The sequence below is a fragment of the Oxyura jamaicensis genome, chromosome 12 (assembly GCF_011077185.1).
Source record: "Oxyura jamaicensis isolate SHBP4307 breed ruddy duck chromosome 12, BPBGC_Ojam_1.0, whole genome shotgun sequence".
Lineage (NCBI taxonomy): Eukaryota > Metazoa > Chordata > Aves > Anseriformes > Anatidae > Oxyura > Oxyura jamaicensis.
In genome coordinates this window covers 1,328,242-1,346,455 of record NC_048904.1, presented here as the reverse complement: position 1 = coordinate 1,346,455, position 18,214 = coordinate 1,328,242, and the positions used below count along the sequence as shown (strand labels likewise).

Below are 18,214 nucleotides of genomic sequence, written 5' to 3'. Positions count from 1 at the left end.
CAGTACACAATGAAGTAGGCAAGAACATCTTTAGAAGAAAAAGGCCTAAGAAATTATGTTATCATTTGTTTAGTTAATGTTCCTGTGAAGTATAATTGCTTTTAGCCTGTCAAGGCCTAGGTTCAGCACTGATAACAGTTCTTGAACAGATGAGAGTAAACAGAGTGATCATCATTAAATAATTATTAACCAAATGATTTAAATTTAGAGTGCTTTGTGTTTAAAATAGTGCATACATTGTTTATGTTCAAGGTGTTCATTGGGCTACCCATAAGGTTTTTAGGACAGGCAATATGGGTAATGTGAGGTAATACAGGGTTTCCCTGAGATGTGTTGATAAATCTCTGGTTTCATAAATATACCTTTATGAGGATTATAGAGGCAATCTGAGAAGTAATAAAAATATATTGCTTTTCTGTTCTAGATGAAGATGCACTTAAACATTAATCAATGAATAGAGATATGTTAAAATATTTAAACTTCCTTATAATTTAATGCTGAATGTGAATTGAAAATACTGGATATGTGTCTCTGTTGCAGTATGAATACTTCAATGCTGTGCTCATAAATGAACGAGATGAAGAAGGAAACTATCTGGAGCTGGGAAAGGAGTTCATTCTGGTGCCAAATGACCACTTCAATAACTTACCTGTGAACATCAGTCTGAGTGATGTCCAAGTACCAACAAATATGTACAATAAAGGTAAGAAAAGAACTGTTTTTTTTCACTATTCCTTTGGCCAAACATAAATTAGGAACTTTTTTGCTTATAAAATGAAACCATTGGCTGACTACGTATTGTGTGTTTTCCAGTTGCAATTATATGGAAATCACAGCAGAGGAATGCTAAAACTATGCCACAGAATAAAATCAGTTACAAAACTGTCAGAGTCCTTAGCAATTTAATATGCTCAATAATTTGTATATTAGACTTGCATGAATTTTCCCATATAATATGGCAGAATAATTTTATTCTTATGAAACACTTTCCAGCCTCTTTAAATCAGTTGAACAGGTCTTATGTCATTGTTTATGAGTTGAATTATCTTTGCTGTGAGCTAGAGGTACCTTTGAAAGATACAAGGTAGGAGGGTGGGGAATATCTTTTTAGAGTTATGCTCTCAAGCTGGTGGGAATAATTCCATCAGTATATGATTACATACACAGCTGTTGTGAGTTTTCAGATAATTTTTAGGAGGATTAAAGTACAGTAAAATTTCTACTACCTTGACTATTCTTCATAGGTGCTGTATAGCACATAGTGCTAGCAAATAGCTCCATGGTATATGTTTAGGAATGATGGACTTAGGCTTAAAAATTGGGAAAAGAAGCTGATCTCAGATACGCACTTGCTCAATTTCCTTTTCCAACTTCCCTTTGATCAAGAAGCAGAATTTTCTAATTTTATGGTGCTTATGTAGCACCTGTCCATTTATTTTTATGGAGCTAGTAATAAAAGAAAAAATAAAAAAGAAAGCATAGAAGTTTCCAAACCATATCTGCAGAGTATTTGTCATTGGTCTGTAGAAAGCTGCCTAATCTCATTATCTGGTTCCTCTTCCTTCTTTTAACTATACTAAAAGACAGCTAAAAATACATTAAATGCTTTCTGTGTAATTCATTCCAGGCTAGCAATTGTGGTAATTCATGCAAGGATATTGTGTAATCACAAATGGAAGGAGTAGTAGTTCAGAGAGGTTTGGCTGGTAGGAAAAGTGATTCATATAACAGATTGTCTTTAAGTTATGATTCAGATTTGAGAATCTTGAGAAGCCAGAAATTGTACAGTAATGTCTTAAATTAGGGATTACAAAAAAGCAAAGCTTCTAGACAGTATTTGAAAGGATGTGAAATGAATAATATGGAATATTTTTACAAGATTTGGAAAATGCTTAAATCTTCTAAAACTACCAAATCATTTTTTGTTCTGAAAGTGTTAATATTTACTTGAGAGAGCCTACGTATTAATCCATTCCAGAATTGTTATTTATATGTATTATCATTTGTAATAAAATCAAAAAAGGGAAAAAAAAAAGTATGGTATGGTTGTAAAGGGCATCAGGCAGATATCAGGCAATCCTACTTCTCTTGGAGAAACAAACTAACCTGATTCTATGCTGTGCATAGAATCCTGTTTTATATGCTGATTAATTATAGATAAGGCCAAAGGCAAAGGGCTTGTTCTGTCCTGTTTTGGCCTCTAATGCAGGGACTGCCTGCAGAGATGGGGGAGATAGAGCTCTGTGATGATTCCTATTTCTACTTCATCTAATTCGAACCAGCCAAAATCATCACTTTAAGCAGCTGCAGGAACACATTTTTTAATAATTTAAATGTATTCCAACTGCTGAAATGGTTTCTTGCTGACATTTTCCTTACACATGGACATGATAGTCTTGGTTTTGGAGACTGACAATGTCTGGAAATGTTACTCTTACCAAGAAGAAGAGGTCAGTATACTTATATTTTTCGTTGCCCATTTCTCAAGTTCTGTCATGCAGTGGTATGATAACAATTTAATTAAATCCTATCCTGAGGGCACAGGCCATAGGTATCAATAGGTTTACAACCAGGTATCTGGATAACACGATTTCTCTAGAAAATGGCAGTTGTTTCCAAGTTATGTTTTATTTTATCGAATTAATAGGTAAAACCGCAGCCCAAATTTATAGTTCAAAAGTGTTATTCTTGATTATTTAAACAGAGGACTCTCAAGTCAGCCTAGGAAAATTTGTAAGCTAAGTCTAAATTTTGTTACTTCATGTTCAAAATGTTTAATTTTTTTAGTTCTGGAGATATTGGTAATTTGCAGGGGAGAGTCATAGGACTTGGCAAAGGGTTGAAGAAGTTGCCTGAGACAGAAAGACTTAAGGAGTTCAGTCCATTTAGCTAAGCAAAGATATGATTAGAGGATTAATTAGTTTATCTCTAGTTAATTGTTAATCAGCTTGCCAAAGTTTTAAAAATTGAAATCGGGCTCTGTTAAGGTATGGATATGGGGTGTTTTTGTTGTTATTGTTAATTAATATAGTTAATCATTGAAGGAATTTACAGTGGACTATGAGAAAGGTTTTTCTTCCTCCTGGCTAGAAGCCTTTAATCAAGACCAGACTCTTTTTTGTTTGTTATTTAAATAATACATAGTCTAGAATTAGTTTAGGGAAAAACTTTGGCCTGGTCAGATTGCGTGATCATAATGATCCGTTCCAGCTGTAGAATCACTAAACTGAACATTTACAGTCCCTAACTAGGCTCTAAATGAGATTGGCTTAAAATCATGGGACATAAATATGATTTCTCTTCTTTAAATATCTTCTGGCTCTGTCAGCCTCTGCATAGAAAAGATAAAAAATATGAACAGTAACAACAAGGCTAATTCCAGTTCTAAGGAAACCATCAAGTTTAGACTTGGAAAATATAAATAAAAAGCAATTTTCATTACATGATAATGAAATCAAGAAAGCTAAAATACCATAAATATCATAGCCATGATATTAAAATTGAATGTGGAATGTTTTGAAGAGGAAAATAAAAGTAAGCCAAAAAAAAAAAAAAAAAAAAAAGCTGCCAACCTGATTTGTAGTCATACATGTAACTCTGGTGCCATCTTTGACTACATGTTGCGTGTACCTACTATAAATGCAGAAGAAAAAGTAAATTAGTCAATTTTACATTTACAGTACTTTTGAGTCTGGCATCATTTTAAAATCTGAAGAGCTGGTCTACTTATTGATATGCTCTTGTGTAGTCTTACACTGTTTGCTCCTCTCTCTTGTGCCCTCTCCCCTTCCTGCCTCGGTGTCTCCATATCTTACAGTGCACATCAATTATTGTTAAAAATAGAAAAGTTAACGATCTTTGGAATATAAATCCTGTAAAGGCATGGGCTCAGAAAACACCCTTTTGGCGTTCCTGTAATAATCATATACTGAAGAAGCTGAGGAAAAAAAAAAAAAAAAAAAAAAAGATGATTGTTTTATGGATAAATGTACTTACCTGTATGCCGATACGGAGAGATCTCTCCCAGCTCAAAGCTGTTTCACAGCAAGGCTGGCAGTTCATTTAAACTGCAGAACATTTTGATGAAATTGGCCTCCTTTATTTTTCCTGTAAATGACTGCTTATGATAACGTTTTGCTTTTGAAATATTAAAGCACACTTTGGGATTCTAAATCTGTCAGTACATTCTGTTTCTTTGCTTTAAGCACTAAGTGTAATCATTGCCTGCAGCCAAACGATTTGCAAGGCAGTATCCTTTTGAACAATGAATAAATAATTAAGATTGAGTAAGAAGTTATGTGATAACTCTCTTAGCAAGCAGTAAATCCTTTCATCCTCAAATTTGGTAACTGACAATTAACAGCTTTGTACAGATTTGTCAAAGTGCGGAAAGAAAGTTCTTAAGTGAATTAACCAGCTGTATCACATAGGTATTTCCATAGAGAAGGAAGGGAGGAAGAATGTTACTGTTTTCTTATTGAAAGGAAAATTTACAGTTTTGGAAACTGTAAATTTTCGTTCTTAATCCAGTTTGGAAAACACAATACCAAGGCAGAAATCCAGACGTGAGAACAACTGTGTATAAGGCACTGCCTAATTGAGCCGCTGTTTTTTATTTACATGGGTTATAAATCAGCACCAAAGCAAGTTTACATCTCTCATTTTCATTGTTTAACGCTCTACTAATATTTAGAATGCAAGTGATTTGGGGCATGCTACCTGTCTCAGACATAACTTTAATATATACTTCTATGGGTATACCTTCCAAAGATACTCAGGTATGCCTTTCTGCATATCAGTTGGAGTATTTTAATCAGCTATTGTGGAAGAAATATTAATTTAACAAGAACAACAACAACAAAGAATTAAGTTTACATAATGTCAACATTTGTTTAATTACTTTCTGAGATGCTAGTAGCATATTTAGAAGAACCTAGGAATGTGATATGTAATTAAAAAGTAGGCAGTTGGAATGTGGGTTAGGCTTTCTGGCAACCATCCACGAGGAACATGGTTTCTGGCAGTAGATTTGCCACTGGGAGGAAGTGAGATTCTGTAAAGGGTTTATGTACTTGAGGAGATGATAATAGAAGGCTTCAGAACACTCAGATCTGATCTTATATTGTCAGTGTATAAATGTAAAAGAAAATTAGATTAGCATTTTACCTTCTGTTATTATAAGAATGTGGATAGTCTTAACTTTAAATTCTTTCTTTGTCCAAAGTATATGTTGTATCTGAGCAGAAGAACCTATTCCTATTTTATTTTTATAAGTCTAGGTCATACGATATTATTTACCTATGGTTGTGGTCAGTAATTACATGGTTTCTTCCACTGAGGTTATGCTCAACATGCTCAACATTTTTTTTCCAACTTTTAAAGAGGCTTATAAACACCTGGCTAATATGATGCTGTTCCAACTGTTTTCTTGAATCTTTTGGGATTTCAGCAGAATATAAGTGAAAACTAAAGCTGGGGTTGTTGAACCTTGATGACAAATGTTCAGAAAATTCTAAAATATGGGACATATTGAGAAATGAAGTTAGTGTAGTACAGTACCAGAGGTCTCTCACAGCAGGTTCTCAGATGCTCATGTTAGCATTGCATAAAAATTATGAAATTTCAGAGGATGTTGATAAATGTTATCTCAATATTAGCTGAAAACAGCTTCTATTTTAGAGCTTTCACAAAAACTCTGCTTGATAAGGTAAACTTTATGAGTAGTAGTTGGTAGAAAGGGCAAAAGCCCAGATTGTTTTCTTTTCAATACTTCAGAAATTTCAATGCACTAGTAGTACCTGTGTTTTAAACTGTCTTTGTATTGTACCTTTGTGTGTTTATTTATTTATTTGTGTGTTTATTTATTTGTGTGTGTATTTATTTGCGTATTTATTTATTTATGTTAATTTATTTTTACCCCTTAGGTCCTCAGACCTAAGGGGTATTAGTCTAACTCTTGTTAATGACCAATTGTCAAGTTGGTCCGTAACAAGAGTTAGACTAATTCCCTAACTAATGTAAATCTTTAACTGATTTCGCTGATATTAGATTCTCCTTTATCAAGGATTGGTGTAAACTGCAGGATTTCCCTCCTTCAAGTCAATGACATTATAATATTGCAAAATTAGCATTAGACTGCTGTTGCCTCTTAGGTCCCTAGAAATGTTAACAGGCAGCTATTTAGCCATATCACAACAGGCACCTGTCTGCCTTAAAGAATTTTTGACATTTTTCGATTTCTGGGACATTATTTCAGTGGTCCTTGAATATTTCTGGGACTTGAAATTGCAGAGCATTTTCAGAGTAACTGTAAAGTGTAAGAATTAGTAGTGCTTTCTTAGGACAGTTGATGCACTGCATGTATCTCAAAAAGTGACACGTATTGTTGGTAGTGTGTTTAACCACTTTTTGTTGTTATCGGACAAGTAGTAATTTTGGATTTTAAGAACTTCAGTATCTTCAGCCACTGGTTAGGATTCAAGGGTAGATAGTAAGATTCTTAGGCACATACCTCTCTAATTTGATTGCATGACTAATTTGTGTTTTTAAATGGGTAAACAGGAACTGATTCAGATCTCTAGGTACAAATGAATCCAGTGAAAGGTGAAGGGAGGAAGACCTTTTACAGTGGAAACAATAACAAAACTAAGTGATTTATCACCGTTGGATAAAAAAACAAACAAACAACAACAAAAAAAAACACTGTCTTTGCTGAATTTCTGTTTAGAGTAAACGTGTTCAATGTAATCATTTCTTCACTGTAAGAAATTCAGACTTAGGGAGAGATTTCTGTGCCTGAGATTTTCCAATGATAAAAATCCTATTTATTTTTAAAAAGTTATGTCTCAGAATGTTCATTGTAAGATGTGATCTAGGATAGAATACCTCTCTCACAAAGAGAACCGTTATAAGTGTTCTTGGAGAAGAGGGGGAAAAAAAACAACAACTAAACTTTACTAAACTTTAACAATATGCAAGTTGTATTCCTTTTCTCATTATCGGTTTTTGTTGCTTACCAGAAAGCACAGTTTCTTCTTTTTCTACCTTGAACTTTCACCTCCATTTTCTGTTGGAACTGGGTCTTGCTTGGGCTTCTTTGTGCTTATGACTATGGTTAAGGCTGTCATTATCATTACTTTTTTCTTCTTTTTTTTTTTTTTTTTTTTTTGAGATGAATATCAGTAAAAAAATAAAGAAATTTCAAGTGTCTGAAGGTACACTTGGATGTTTGATGTCAGCTGCAGGTTATTGGGGATAAGAAATTCCTGCTCTCTGCCACTTGTCCTTGCTGGGTATTACTGCCACATTCAGAGTAGCTGTCATGAACTGTTCTGTAAGGTCTTCCCAAAACGTGTTTAGTTAAAGGAATTGAGTCAGCATTTTTTTCTAGCAGAGTAAAATCAGAATTATTTTGACAGAACCAGGGTGGGGTTAAGTGTAAGTGGATTTATCTGCTAGCTTTGGACAATAGTCTATGGGAGATGGCAGAGGAGGAAGATGCCAATGGAGGTATATTAGGGAAGGAGGTAATGTGTACTGGGATGAGGTGCAGTTTGAGCAACATTCCTGACCTTGTCTGAAACAGAAATGAGAGAAGAAATATAATTTATTTTGGCAGTAGAAAGGAAGTAGTCTTACATGAGTTGATTTAAGCTAATGGGAGTTTTTCCTTTGTACTCATTTCTGGTTTACTATATATTTAACTTGCTGAGTTTTATAATGGAGGAATATTTCCTAGAGGATAAACCTTCATCCTATTAACACAGCTGACAGTGGAATTAAATGCATTCTACAGCTTTGCAAGACTTAGCCATCAAGTCCTTGAGGAAAGAGTCCAAGCTTACTGGACAGATAAACAACAGGTTTCCAAATTCTAAATGCTCTTAATTTTTAATGTATCTTTGTGTACATCACTAGCTAATGTCAGAGGAAAAGACATGCAGGTACATCTGTGCTATATGATGGAGAGTTGTGCAGTCTGTTCTTCGCACAATGGCTGTAGACTTACGCATAATTCACTGGAGTATTATATGGAAATATCAATGCAAGATGGTTATATGAGCGTGGTTCTGCAACTAAGTTACCAATCCCTGACCCTCAAGGATTTGAATTTATTAAGGTACAGCACAAGGTTAATGTCTTTGTTTTGCTTCCCATCCACAGACAGATAGATTACATCTTTGCACTGTCTTCCTTTTGTACGGTGCATGACATATAGATTTTAAGAGACATATTTTTGTACGCCAATATTATAGTGCTAGCTTGATTTCCCATAGTTTTCTTCTAGTGGGATTCCATTATGTAGCCTGAGGCACAGTTTCGTACTTTTGTGACCCTTGCAACAGTTTTAGACTAGGCTCAGCAATCTGGTGCTCTTCAGCACAGTACCTCTTTGCAAATGGTTATGTTCTGTTGATTTTTGTGGTCCTGAATTGTAATGCTTGCTGATTGAAGGCTATACCTAAAAGTTCTGCGGAACTGGCATCTACAGATTTTAGCTCGGGCTTTTCATATTTCACTCCTAGTAAACTCCTAGGGTGAATATTGCATGAATACTTAAGTGTCAGTCATTGTAGGTGCACGCAAGCAGAAACACCTTGCTGGTACAAATGAATAGGCTTATTCTGAACAACAGCCTCAGTCTGGGAAAGTTTTCATCCTCATTTGATTTATAATGATATCTACTCAGATGAGTTTGAACAGGAAAATGTCCACTCTTAGCTTGGAAGAGTTAATTCTTAGACTCTGGGAAAAGAATTGATTACTGTCTTTGAAATGCCTTGGAGGGGAGAGGGATGTTGAGTGGTATGTGGAAAAGCAGGATGTAGTGGGGAGTGCAGAAAAGGAGCATATTAACTTGGCTATGTACAGTCAAGTCTACTGTCATAACCGTCTTCTAAAGGGCTTTATGATCCAAGAAGGCACTTAAAAGTACCTTCCTTCTTTCCTATGTGTTACTCAAGCTGAATCAAAATACCGGTGCATGGGCATGAACAGATAGTTATTTAAAAGCATTTTTGTTCTATAGAAACTTGGTATCAAAAACTGACCTATTTAAGAGACGATGGACTCTGCTTCACGGAGAAAGTGAGCTCTTTGCAGGAAGAAGAAAATGTTATAATTGATTGCTGATTTTAATAATAATATGCCAAAATAAAGCATAAAGTATCCTCAAAATTGTTGGGTTTAGAAGTTATTCTCCAACTTTCATTTACTATAGAGAATGGGGTTTATACTATTGAACCATGTTTCATTTTTTTTATAAGCATACATTTTAAATTAAAGAAGTTACGTGAACTTCTAGCACACTGCTTACAATGATTTATTTTTAATGTTGACATTATTTATACTGAATAGATTTCTTTTGGCATTTTCCTACAAGTTTGTCTGACATTTCATTAATATCTTCCAGTAAAAAAGACTGTTTTTTCCTGTCCCTTGTTCCATCAACCCAGTTATATTTCATAGTACTGCCGCATGATTTGGAAATACATTTTGGGGTCACAGTCATTTTTTGTCAATTTGAAATTGACTAAGTCTTCATTCCTTACTATAATGTATTTCAGAGAGGAGCAGGTGAACGATATGGTTTAAATCACATAATCATAGCTGACTTTTTAAAATATCTTCTTAATAGCAGTTCCCTCTCTCCAACCCCTGACATCAGACCATGATATGTACATTCTGCTGGTTACCTTTTTAGCACTAGGAAGGAATTCTTTTCTTATCAGCTTTGCTGGTCTCTGGCAAAAGCCTATCAGCAGCCCAGAGACTGGTTGTCTTACAAAAATCTCTGCTATGATAAATTGTCAGGTGCCTAAGTTATTTTTGCATCTTCAGGACTGTTTCACGGTTAAATTAGAAAATGTATTTAGGGGGAAATCTTTATTAAGGAAGCTGGAGAATAGCCTGGGCGCAGGCATGTGAAGAAATCATTTCTCTAAATCCCACTTATTTGAGGTGTTTAAAAAAACATGTACAAACATAAGAAGATGACCTAGGACTGCAGATTCTTGAAAATCTATCCAGGTACATTTAGATAATGAAATAGCCTTAATTCAAGATGTTGCTGTATCTTTACTCACAGAACACAAGAACCAAAATAGAAAATAAAGTTTAACTATCAGTGTGATACAGAGTTAATCTGCCACTTTAAAAAGTAAAAATAATATAAATTTTAACCTAGAGAAGTCTGTTTGTCTGTCTTCCATCTTCATGCTGTGGTATAGCTGCTGTTCTGGTCATTTTGAAGTAGAGGAAGGGATTTTATCAGTGCTTTCCGTAACTGCTGAGTTTTTCTGTGATGGATGCTGAAGTCCATGAATATTTTTAAGCATTTCTGTCAACACACGATATGGTTTATGTCAACTCAACTCACAAACATAAGGCACGCAATATGTTGTTGAGAGTCTCAAGCTGTGTCATCAGCATATTAAAAAAAAAGTTAACGAATGTAAAATACAACTAAAAGTTCTGTAATATGATAAAAAAAATCTTCACTAGTATAGTCAAAATAAGTTTTTTCTTTCATTTATATCTCACTGAGACTAATTGTATGCCATTGGAATTGAAATACATTCAAGTATTAGTAACCCTGTAGACTCCAACAGTCTTCTAAGAAGTATGGGTTTATTAAAGTGATTTAAAGGTCTCTTACAAGTTTTGAAGTATATTTGGGCACGATGTGTTTCAGGGACAAAACTAAATATTCTATATTTTACTGTGGATTTCAATTCAATTTTTATTATTGCTCTCATTATTTTCAAAATTTGATGGTTTTCCATGTGGAGAACCCATATTTAGCCTTCTTCCATGACTTACTATATTTATTTGTATGTATATATATGTATATATATAATGTATATAATGTATGTATATATTTGTATGTATATATATATAATGTATATATATAATATATATATATAATATAATTATTTATATAATGTAATATTTTTTCCCCACAAGCTTACACTCTTCTGGAGAAATACACTTTATCTTCATTTCTGAGCTTTGCAAATGATACAATTATTTGTAATACATCTGTACTGCCTTTTGTGCCTTTGTCTCTCTTGTCCGCTATCGTTTGCTGGCTGTTCAAAGTATAGATTGTATCACGTGACTTAAACCTTTATTTAAAAGCTTTGTATTTGATGATGATTATTATGGAAAGAAATTATTTGCAGCAGTTATTTTCATGCTTTCATATTGTTTTCTGGGTTGTAGATGTTTTGTTTCTTGTTTCTTTAATTTCTTTCCTTAATTTCTAACTTCCTATCTTCATAATTAATTGCCTCACAAATACTTAAATAATTTGCAAACAGTATGAATGCAATGCAGCCTTGAATAATTCTGGACTCAGCATCTTTACAACGAAAAACATGAAGTCTAGTCTGTGTTTCTCTGCTTTCCATGTTTACTCCTTCAATAGTAGAAATATTGCAAAAGTAGATTTCAGACTCAGACTTTACAAATTATCTTCAAGTTTTGCTTAATCACTTTATATACTGGTAAAGAATATCACTTGTGTCAAATGGCATTTCCATTGCATGATTTTCACTGCATGTTAAAAGATGAGTTTATGTACTGCGAGTCAATAAATGCAGACTGTAACCAAAAGTTTTGATTGCATAGGAGAAAACCTGTGGCATGTAATAGAGCTTTCTCTAAAAGATATTGAAACATGATGAACCACAACCATTTTTTGATTGATTTTTTTTTCAATTTGCTACTTAAAAAGAGGTATGAATATTGTTCAGTCATACTTTCCTATCAACTCCTTCCAAGAGCCTGTCAAAATTGAGATTACCTATTATCTAGAATATTAGAACCAAAATAAATAAATAAATAAATTCTTAAGTGATGCAGAAAGATTATAATCTGCAACTAGCAGACACATAAAACCACTTTCCTGCAAGGTGTGAAATTAAGAAATAAAATCTTGTTTGTCACTGTCGTATATGATTTTATGGACTGTGCTTTTGAAAATTCAACATCCTGGACTTGTTATTTAAATAGTCATGGACACATGCTGTCCTGGACCACTATATTTATATTTTGAAATCCGTTGCCTGAATTGTTTGTCTTCACATTTTAAGTTCTTTAGGACAGTGTTTGCACTGTCTTCCTAACTTTGGTCATTGTTTAATTTAAAAGGAACTTTCTTAGTCTGATTCAGTCAAGGTTGCAGAGAATTTCCTATCTTCCCATATTTCTTTGTTTTAACTCTTGCTGACTATTGGACAAAGATGCACAGACTTCTCTTCTTGTTCCATCTGGTTTTGCTCAAATTCTGCCTCAGATCTGATTTCCAGAATCTCTTCAGGCTGCTGCTTTGTTCTTGCAAAGGGCTTTTGCTTCACAGATACATTCATTTAATTCTCTCTCTCTTTTTTTTTTTTTTTTTTTTTTTTTTTTTTGAAAAAGCCTTTTGGAGATGTTGGGATCACTAGGCAAGATGTGTACTTGTATCCTAGTCTGTGTCTCTCTGGCTGTGGATCTAATCTATATTTCTAATACAGCTACATTGCCATGGCAACTAGATGTCAAATACAAGCTACACAGTAACATTAAGTTTTTACAGAAAAAGCCCCATTCTCTGCTACTCCTTATTCAGCAGCTGTTGCTTAGTTACTTGGGGCTGGGCTTTACCTGTTGACAAATGGGAGCCAGGGAAGGTTTGTTCATGTGCCCTACCTCAGGTATAGTATGAAGAGCCCTTTTGACCTGAGACACCTCTGTTAATCATGGTGCCTCCTGTACTTGCTTGTTGCTTCCTGGGGCGAGACAGTGGTAAAAATTTACCATTGGCCTATAATGGTAGAAAATTACTCAGTCTTCACTTTCATGTTTCCATTTTCTGTATTGTCTCTGATGTGTATTAACTTCTCTGATGATGGGTTAGGAGCTATGGAGCCAGCATTTCTGCTACTGTTGTGCAGCAGTGGAGGCAGCAGCTACTTAATGCTGCTGCTTCTGCCCACTTGGGCCAGGATACTAGGTAACACATCTAGGTATGTATATAATGGCATATTCACAGCATACATTAGAGCTCAACTGAGAGCATTAGGCTCTTGCAGGATGCAGACTTGTAGGTAATGAATCCTGTTATAAAGCCCCTCATTAGCTCATGCTCTGCCATGCCAGTTCAACTTCATGGCTTCCAGCACTGGAACTACCATGAGCATGAGTTTACATCGAGTCCCACTGACTGTCTCAAAACTTTGTTTTCCCCTACAATTTGAATTGTGGGGGAAGAGTGTGGAGTACAAAGACAAATTTTTCAAGAATAAAGTAAATGAATCTCAAAAGCAAAAGTACTGCTAGACTGAGAACGTAAGTAAGAAGCACGACGACAGCCCCTCTGAATTGGAGTGAACTGAGTGATGTTGCAGAACCAACTGAAGTACATTTTAAGCTACAGTCAATTGAGACTTTTTAAGCAGTTTTTTAACCCAAGCAGTATTACTTTCCATAGTCCCAACATCTCTGACTTGGAGGTATGCTATGTTTGGGGTGCTTATTTGGGGTGCTTACTTTCAGAGGTCTGATAAGTTATTTCAACTTCAGTGTTGATTATCTTGGGAATTACCCACTCAACCCTACCATTCCTCAAGTGAAAAAGGTTCTCTTCTGGCCTGGTTACATTTGGCATCACTAAACAAAAAGAAACCTTAAGTGTGTTAGCACTGAAATAATTGGATTTGTCCCCAGACAGTCAGAGCAGCAGTAAGGAAGCAGCTATATGTGTTGGACTAACACATATGGTGTAACCTCATCCAGGTGTATGGGCTTTTAAATATGCATCTAGAACATATTGCCTGCTTGAAAGGTCAGTCTGGAATGCAGTGGTGAAAAGTTCTTACATGAAATACACCTTATATTGCAGGATCAAAGTAAATGGTTTTAATTATCATTTAGACCTATTTTTTAAATTTAAGGGAAGCCTGAAAATTCACTTCCCCCCCCCCCCCAAAAAATATAATTTCTCCTTTTTTTTTTTTTTTTTTGTGAGACAAAAGTGGGTATTTTGTTGCTTTGTAGATCAGTTCCGTACCTGGAGCAGAAGTTAGTGCCAAAATTGGGCATTATTTTTTTAATATGTCTGTCTGCAGAGAGATTCAGGATGCTTCTTCTATCAGCAACAATAGGAATAAATTCCACCCAAGCAGGTTTTAGGAAACTTCAGTGAGGGTACCATTGTCTTGTTGTTAAAGCAGTTGCTTTGTCTTCTGCAAAGTGTAAAAAAAGATCAATCACTTCAAACACAGAAAGTATCTTTCTTCCTACCTTTATTCTATGTATTTTGAGTTTGGAAGACTATTGTTTGGGGGATTTTCTTGTTGGTCACTTCCTTTTTTGTGTAACTGCTCTGTAAGCCAAAGAAAGGCTTGACTGTATCAATCAATCAATCAATAAATAAAAAGAAAAGTAATACATACATCTAGGTATATAGATATGTACAGGATATGTGTGTGTAAATATATTATACGTTAAGCAAAGAGCCGTTATTTCTACTTTCTGTCTGTAGAGAATTTCTTTTAGGTTTTTGTTCATCAGTACACTCTGGTGTGCAAGTTGTTTCACTCTTTTTGTAAGTAATGTCCCTTCAAATACTGAAAATGAATTATAACTTGATTGTTCTCCTTTAGAGTGCTAATTTTCCTTACCTGTGTTAATTTCTTTATTTTATTGAGAAAAAGTGATCAGAACATGTTTTGTTACTGACTTAAAATAACAAACAGGGAAAATTACAGAAGCTAGCTTTCAGAGTGGAATATTAATGAAAAAAAAATCTAATGATTCAAAAGAAGATTATTTTTAATGGATTGAGTTTACATGCTAGGAATGCATTGGGGAGTTTTGTTTGTTTTTCAGTTTGTTTTGCTTTACTTTAAGATTTTTCAAGACATTATTTCCCCTGTGAACTATGTTGTGAAAGCATTCTTCATCTCTACACTTAGCAGTAATTGACAATAGTTCTGGTTTTCTGAAATCCTTTAGGACTTAATATAAAAAAAACACATTTGATTAAAAGGCTGTGTGGCAAAGGTAAGAATTGTAACTTTTGTTTAGTATGGAGCAGAGAAGGTTGACATTTACATGAAGAATCATAGAAGTTTATCCAAAGATGTACTTTTATTTATTTATGCATTTTATTCATTTTTCTACTGTTTTAGAATGGAGTAATTATTTGCCTCTCTATCCTGCTACAGAACAAGGAGCTATACTGGATTTTTCTTGGATCCGTGTTGTGTGAAGAGAAAAGGAGTCATTCTCTTCCGGTCAAGTATTAGTATGCTTGGCTAAAATATAAACTGTTTCAAAATACAATTTGACTGAAAACCTACAAAGACAATTTTATGCTGTACTTTGTTTATGTAGGTGTATTTCTTACAGCTTTTATTTGGCACATTCCTAAAGGAGCAAATAAGAATCCGTAAGTGATTTTGTAATGTATTTGTCCCTAGATGCATTTGTGCATCTGCTCAATGTTTTCAGTATGTTTTCATGCTAGTTTCAGAGGTTTTGAACCTGACAAATGTTTTAATATCAGTGGGGCTTTTTCCAGCTATTTTGGTTTGAGTGGAGCTTCCCTTCTACTCTAATTGTGCAAATGGTCTTTTCTGCAATGAGAATGTGTGACTCAAGGCTTATAAAGCAGTACAGCATTAAGAGATGATTGACTTGAGAGGGTGAGACACAGTTACTTGTCGTGCTGATAATAAGTGTTCTATCATTGCTGATACTTAACACATTTGTATTGTGTTGATACTTCCAGGAATGTACTGATATTTGAATGGCTTACTATCATCCAGTATGACTGAATGTGTTTTGCACACTAAAACATCTCTTTCTAGAGGTTCTCATGCCTCTATTCGTTGTATACAACAGGCATGATGTGATGGGTAAAAATAGAGGTCTTTAATGTCTCCCATTATAAGTGTCATTATGGGACCTTCTTGCACTGTGTGGTGTAACTAAATTGGCTTGTTTCTATAATTCTGTGCATCTCTTTGATTATCCGAAGACTAGGAATTAGACGTTTATAGTAAAATGTTAATTTACAGGTTTGTATGGTCCTTTTTTAGAACAGTTTTTGTAAAGATTTGTGAATAGGTCTGTCCTTGAGCAATTTCTGAAAGGATGGCTTTTATTTCCAAGGCTGTACCTTGCCTTTGTCATATATCACTTTGACAACAGCTCTGCTAAAATTGCCCCTTTTGGTATGTTGTGCATTAAATATTTTACAGCACAGTTGGCTTCATTTAGCAGCCGTCACATTTGCTTTCTTTTCCTGTAGTTTGCAATACATTCCATTGGCTTTCTGTGTTGTATGTCATGATGCTTTTTCCTGCCCTGCCACTGGTACAGGTCTCGATTTCCTGGTTGCTGACAGTCATTGTTCTATCAGCCTGTGCAGAAATTTCTTCTTACCATGTGTCAGAACTAGCTCTGTTTTCAGTCTTTTTCTTCTATGATGAATTTGAAATTGATGCATATAGCGGCTCTCCATTCATTTTGGTTAATTCTTATGTTTTGAGTATTTGCTTTCTCTTTGCTACCTGGATTTTTTTTTTTTTTTTTCTGACAGTATTTTTTCATGTATTTTAATTTGTTTCTCAGTCATACCCTGGCATCCTACAGCTCTACAGAGTGTTATTTCTTACCTATCAGCTTTCATAGTTTTGGGCTATGTTTTTTCTAAAAATACAGGATTATCCTACTATCTGTAGTCACATCATTTTATGGTGTGATCCTCTGTCAGCACTACTGGGTTTTGGCTTGGGTTCTCTTCTGTGAAGGTCTTTTACAAAATTTCCAGGTAGACAATCCTGTTTTCTTATACTGTATTAGTGATAGGTGTAACTGTCCCACGTGCTTGGCTCCCGTGGCAGTTGCTCTATTACAGAAGAATCTTGGTAGCTCTTCCAGGGATGGACAGCATGTGAGTCCTTTGACTTTCGCTCCAAGACCCTCCTTCTATTAAAAATAATAATATTTTTTTTTCAAAGCTGCTCACGTCCTGTATTGAGAGCTTTGGTCTAACAACTTCAGAGAGCTACCTTTCCACTGTTTGCTTTTAGCTGTTATATCTGAGAAGTTAAGCAGAGTCAAACCAGGTCAGTTGCTGAATGGGTAACCTCAAAGGTGCTGCAGGAAGTTTTTTTTATATTTAATTGGGTGGCAAGCTATTCTCAGAGTCAGGACTAAATCTGTATCCCCAAATTAGCTAGCATTAGGGAGAACTTTACCAATGTAATTCTGGCTTTCAAATGAACTAAAGTTGAATCTCAGGCCACCTTATTCACTACTAAATAAATAATAAAAAAATCATGAAATAATAAAAAATTATGAAAGCCATCATGAAAAGAAATGCATCTGGCCATACTCCAATTCTTCTGCTGCCACTTCAGAGGAGAAGGGGCATGTCATTAGGGCAACATTGGAAGCTGAAACAAGTACATATCCACCACTATGCTTCTACTCAGTCATGCACTTGAAGTCTTTACCACTCCATATACATGTGAGGAGGGAATGTGGTTTCTGATATTGCTAAATGGTTCACAGCACATGAAGCAAAATGGACAAACACCATGGTCTGTGCCTATAGTTGTCCAGATGCTTTGATTTGTGAGCTGATGCATTCACATTACCCAGTAGAGGGAAAGGGAGGGGAAGAGAGAGAAAAAAGCAAAGGCAGTTGCCAAAATTGGCACCCAGCCCTAGCTCTTGAATATGTTGGACCACCCTGAAAAGCATTCATATTAATGTTGAGCAGTATAATTATTAGATTGTTGGTGTATGTCCCAGCAAAGTATGTGATTTTGTTATTCTTTAAAATATGACCAGACTAACTATGTTGTCAGTGTCATCAAAACTAAGCTAATTTTGCTGCTATCTTTGAGCCAAAAGGATGCTGGATTTTGCATTTCTTTTCCAGTGCTTGGTCCTGTAGGCTGTGCTCATACTGCTTTATTGTATGACAGTACTGCTCTGCAATGGTAGCGGATGCCCTTGAGGCCAGATATTACATGAAGGGACACCATTTTGGATGCCAGTATCTTTGTCAGCTTTCCAGGAGAAATTAACAGTCATATTACAAAGGCAAAATAGTTGGGGAGAAAACTAAGGAGTATTGGTAACAATTTTTCTTGGTAATAAAGCAGGGTATGGAAAGAGCAGTATTCCACATTTTCTTCATAGTAACTGAATT

At 35.0% G+C, this 18,214-nt stretch overlaps 1 protein-coding gene across 1 annotated transcript in view; it reads left to right on the top strand.

The window, feature by feature from the left end:
- The window catches only part of CACNA2D3 (calcium voltage-gated channel auxiliary subunit alpha2delta 3), a 437,646-nt gene that overhangs the window by 164,285 nt on the left and 255,147 nt on the right, over nucleotides 1-18,214 (top strand). The window contains exon 5 of the mRNA XM_035337879.1: nucleotides 541-703. Within this exon, the coding sequence (XP_035193770.1) occupies nucleotides 541-703 (163 nt within the window). The remainder of the gene's footprint in view (nucleotides 1-540; nucleotides 704-18,214) is intronic.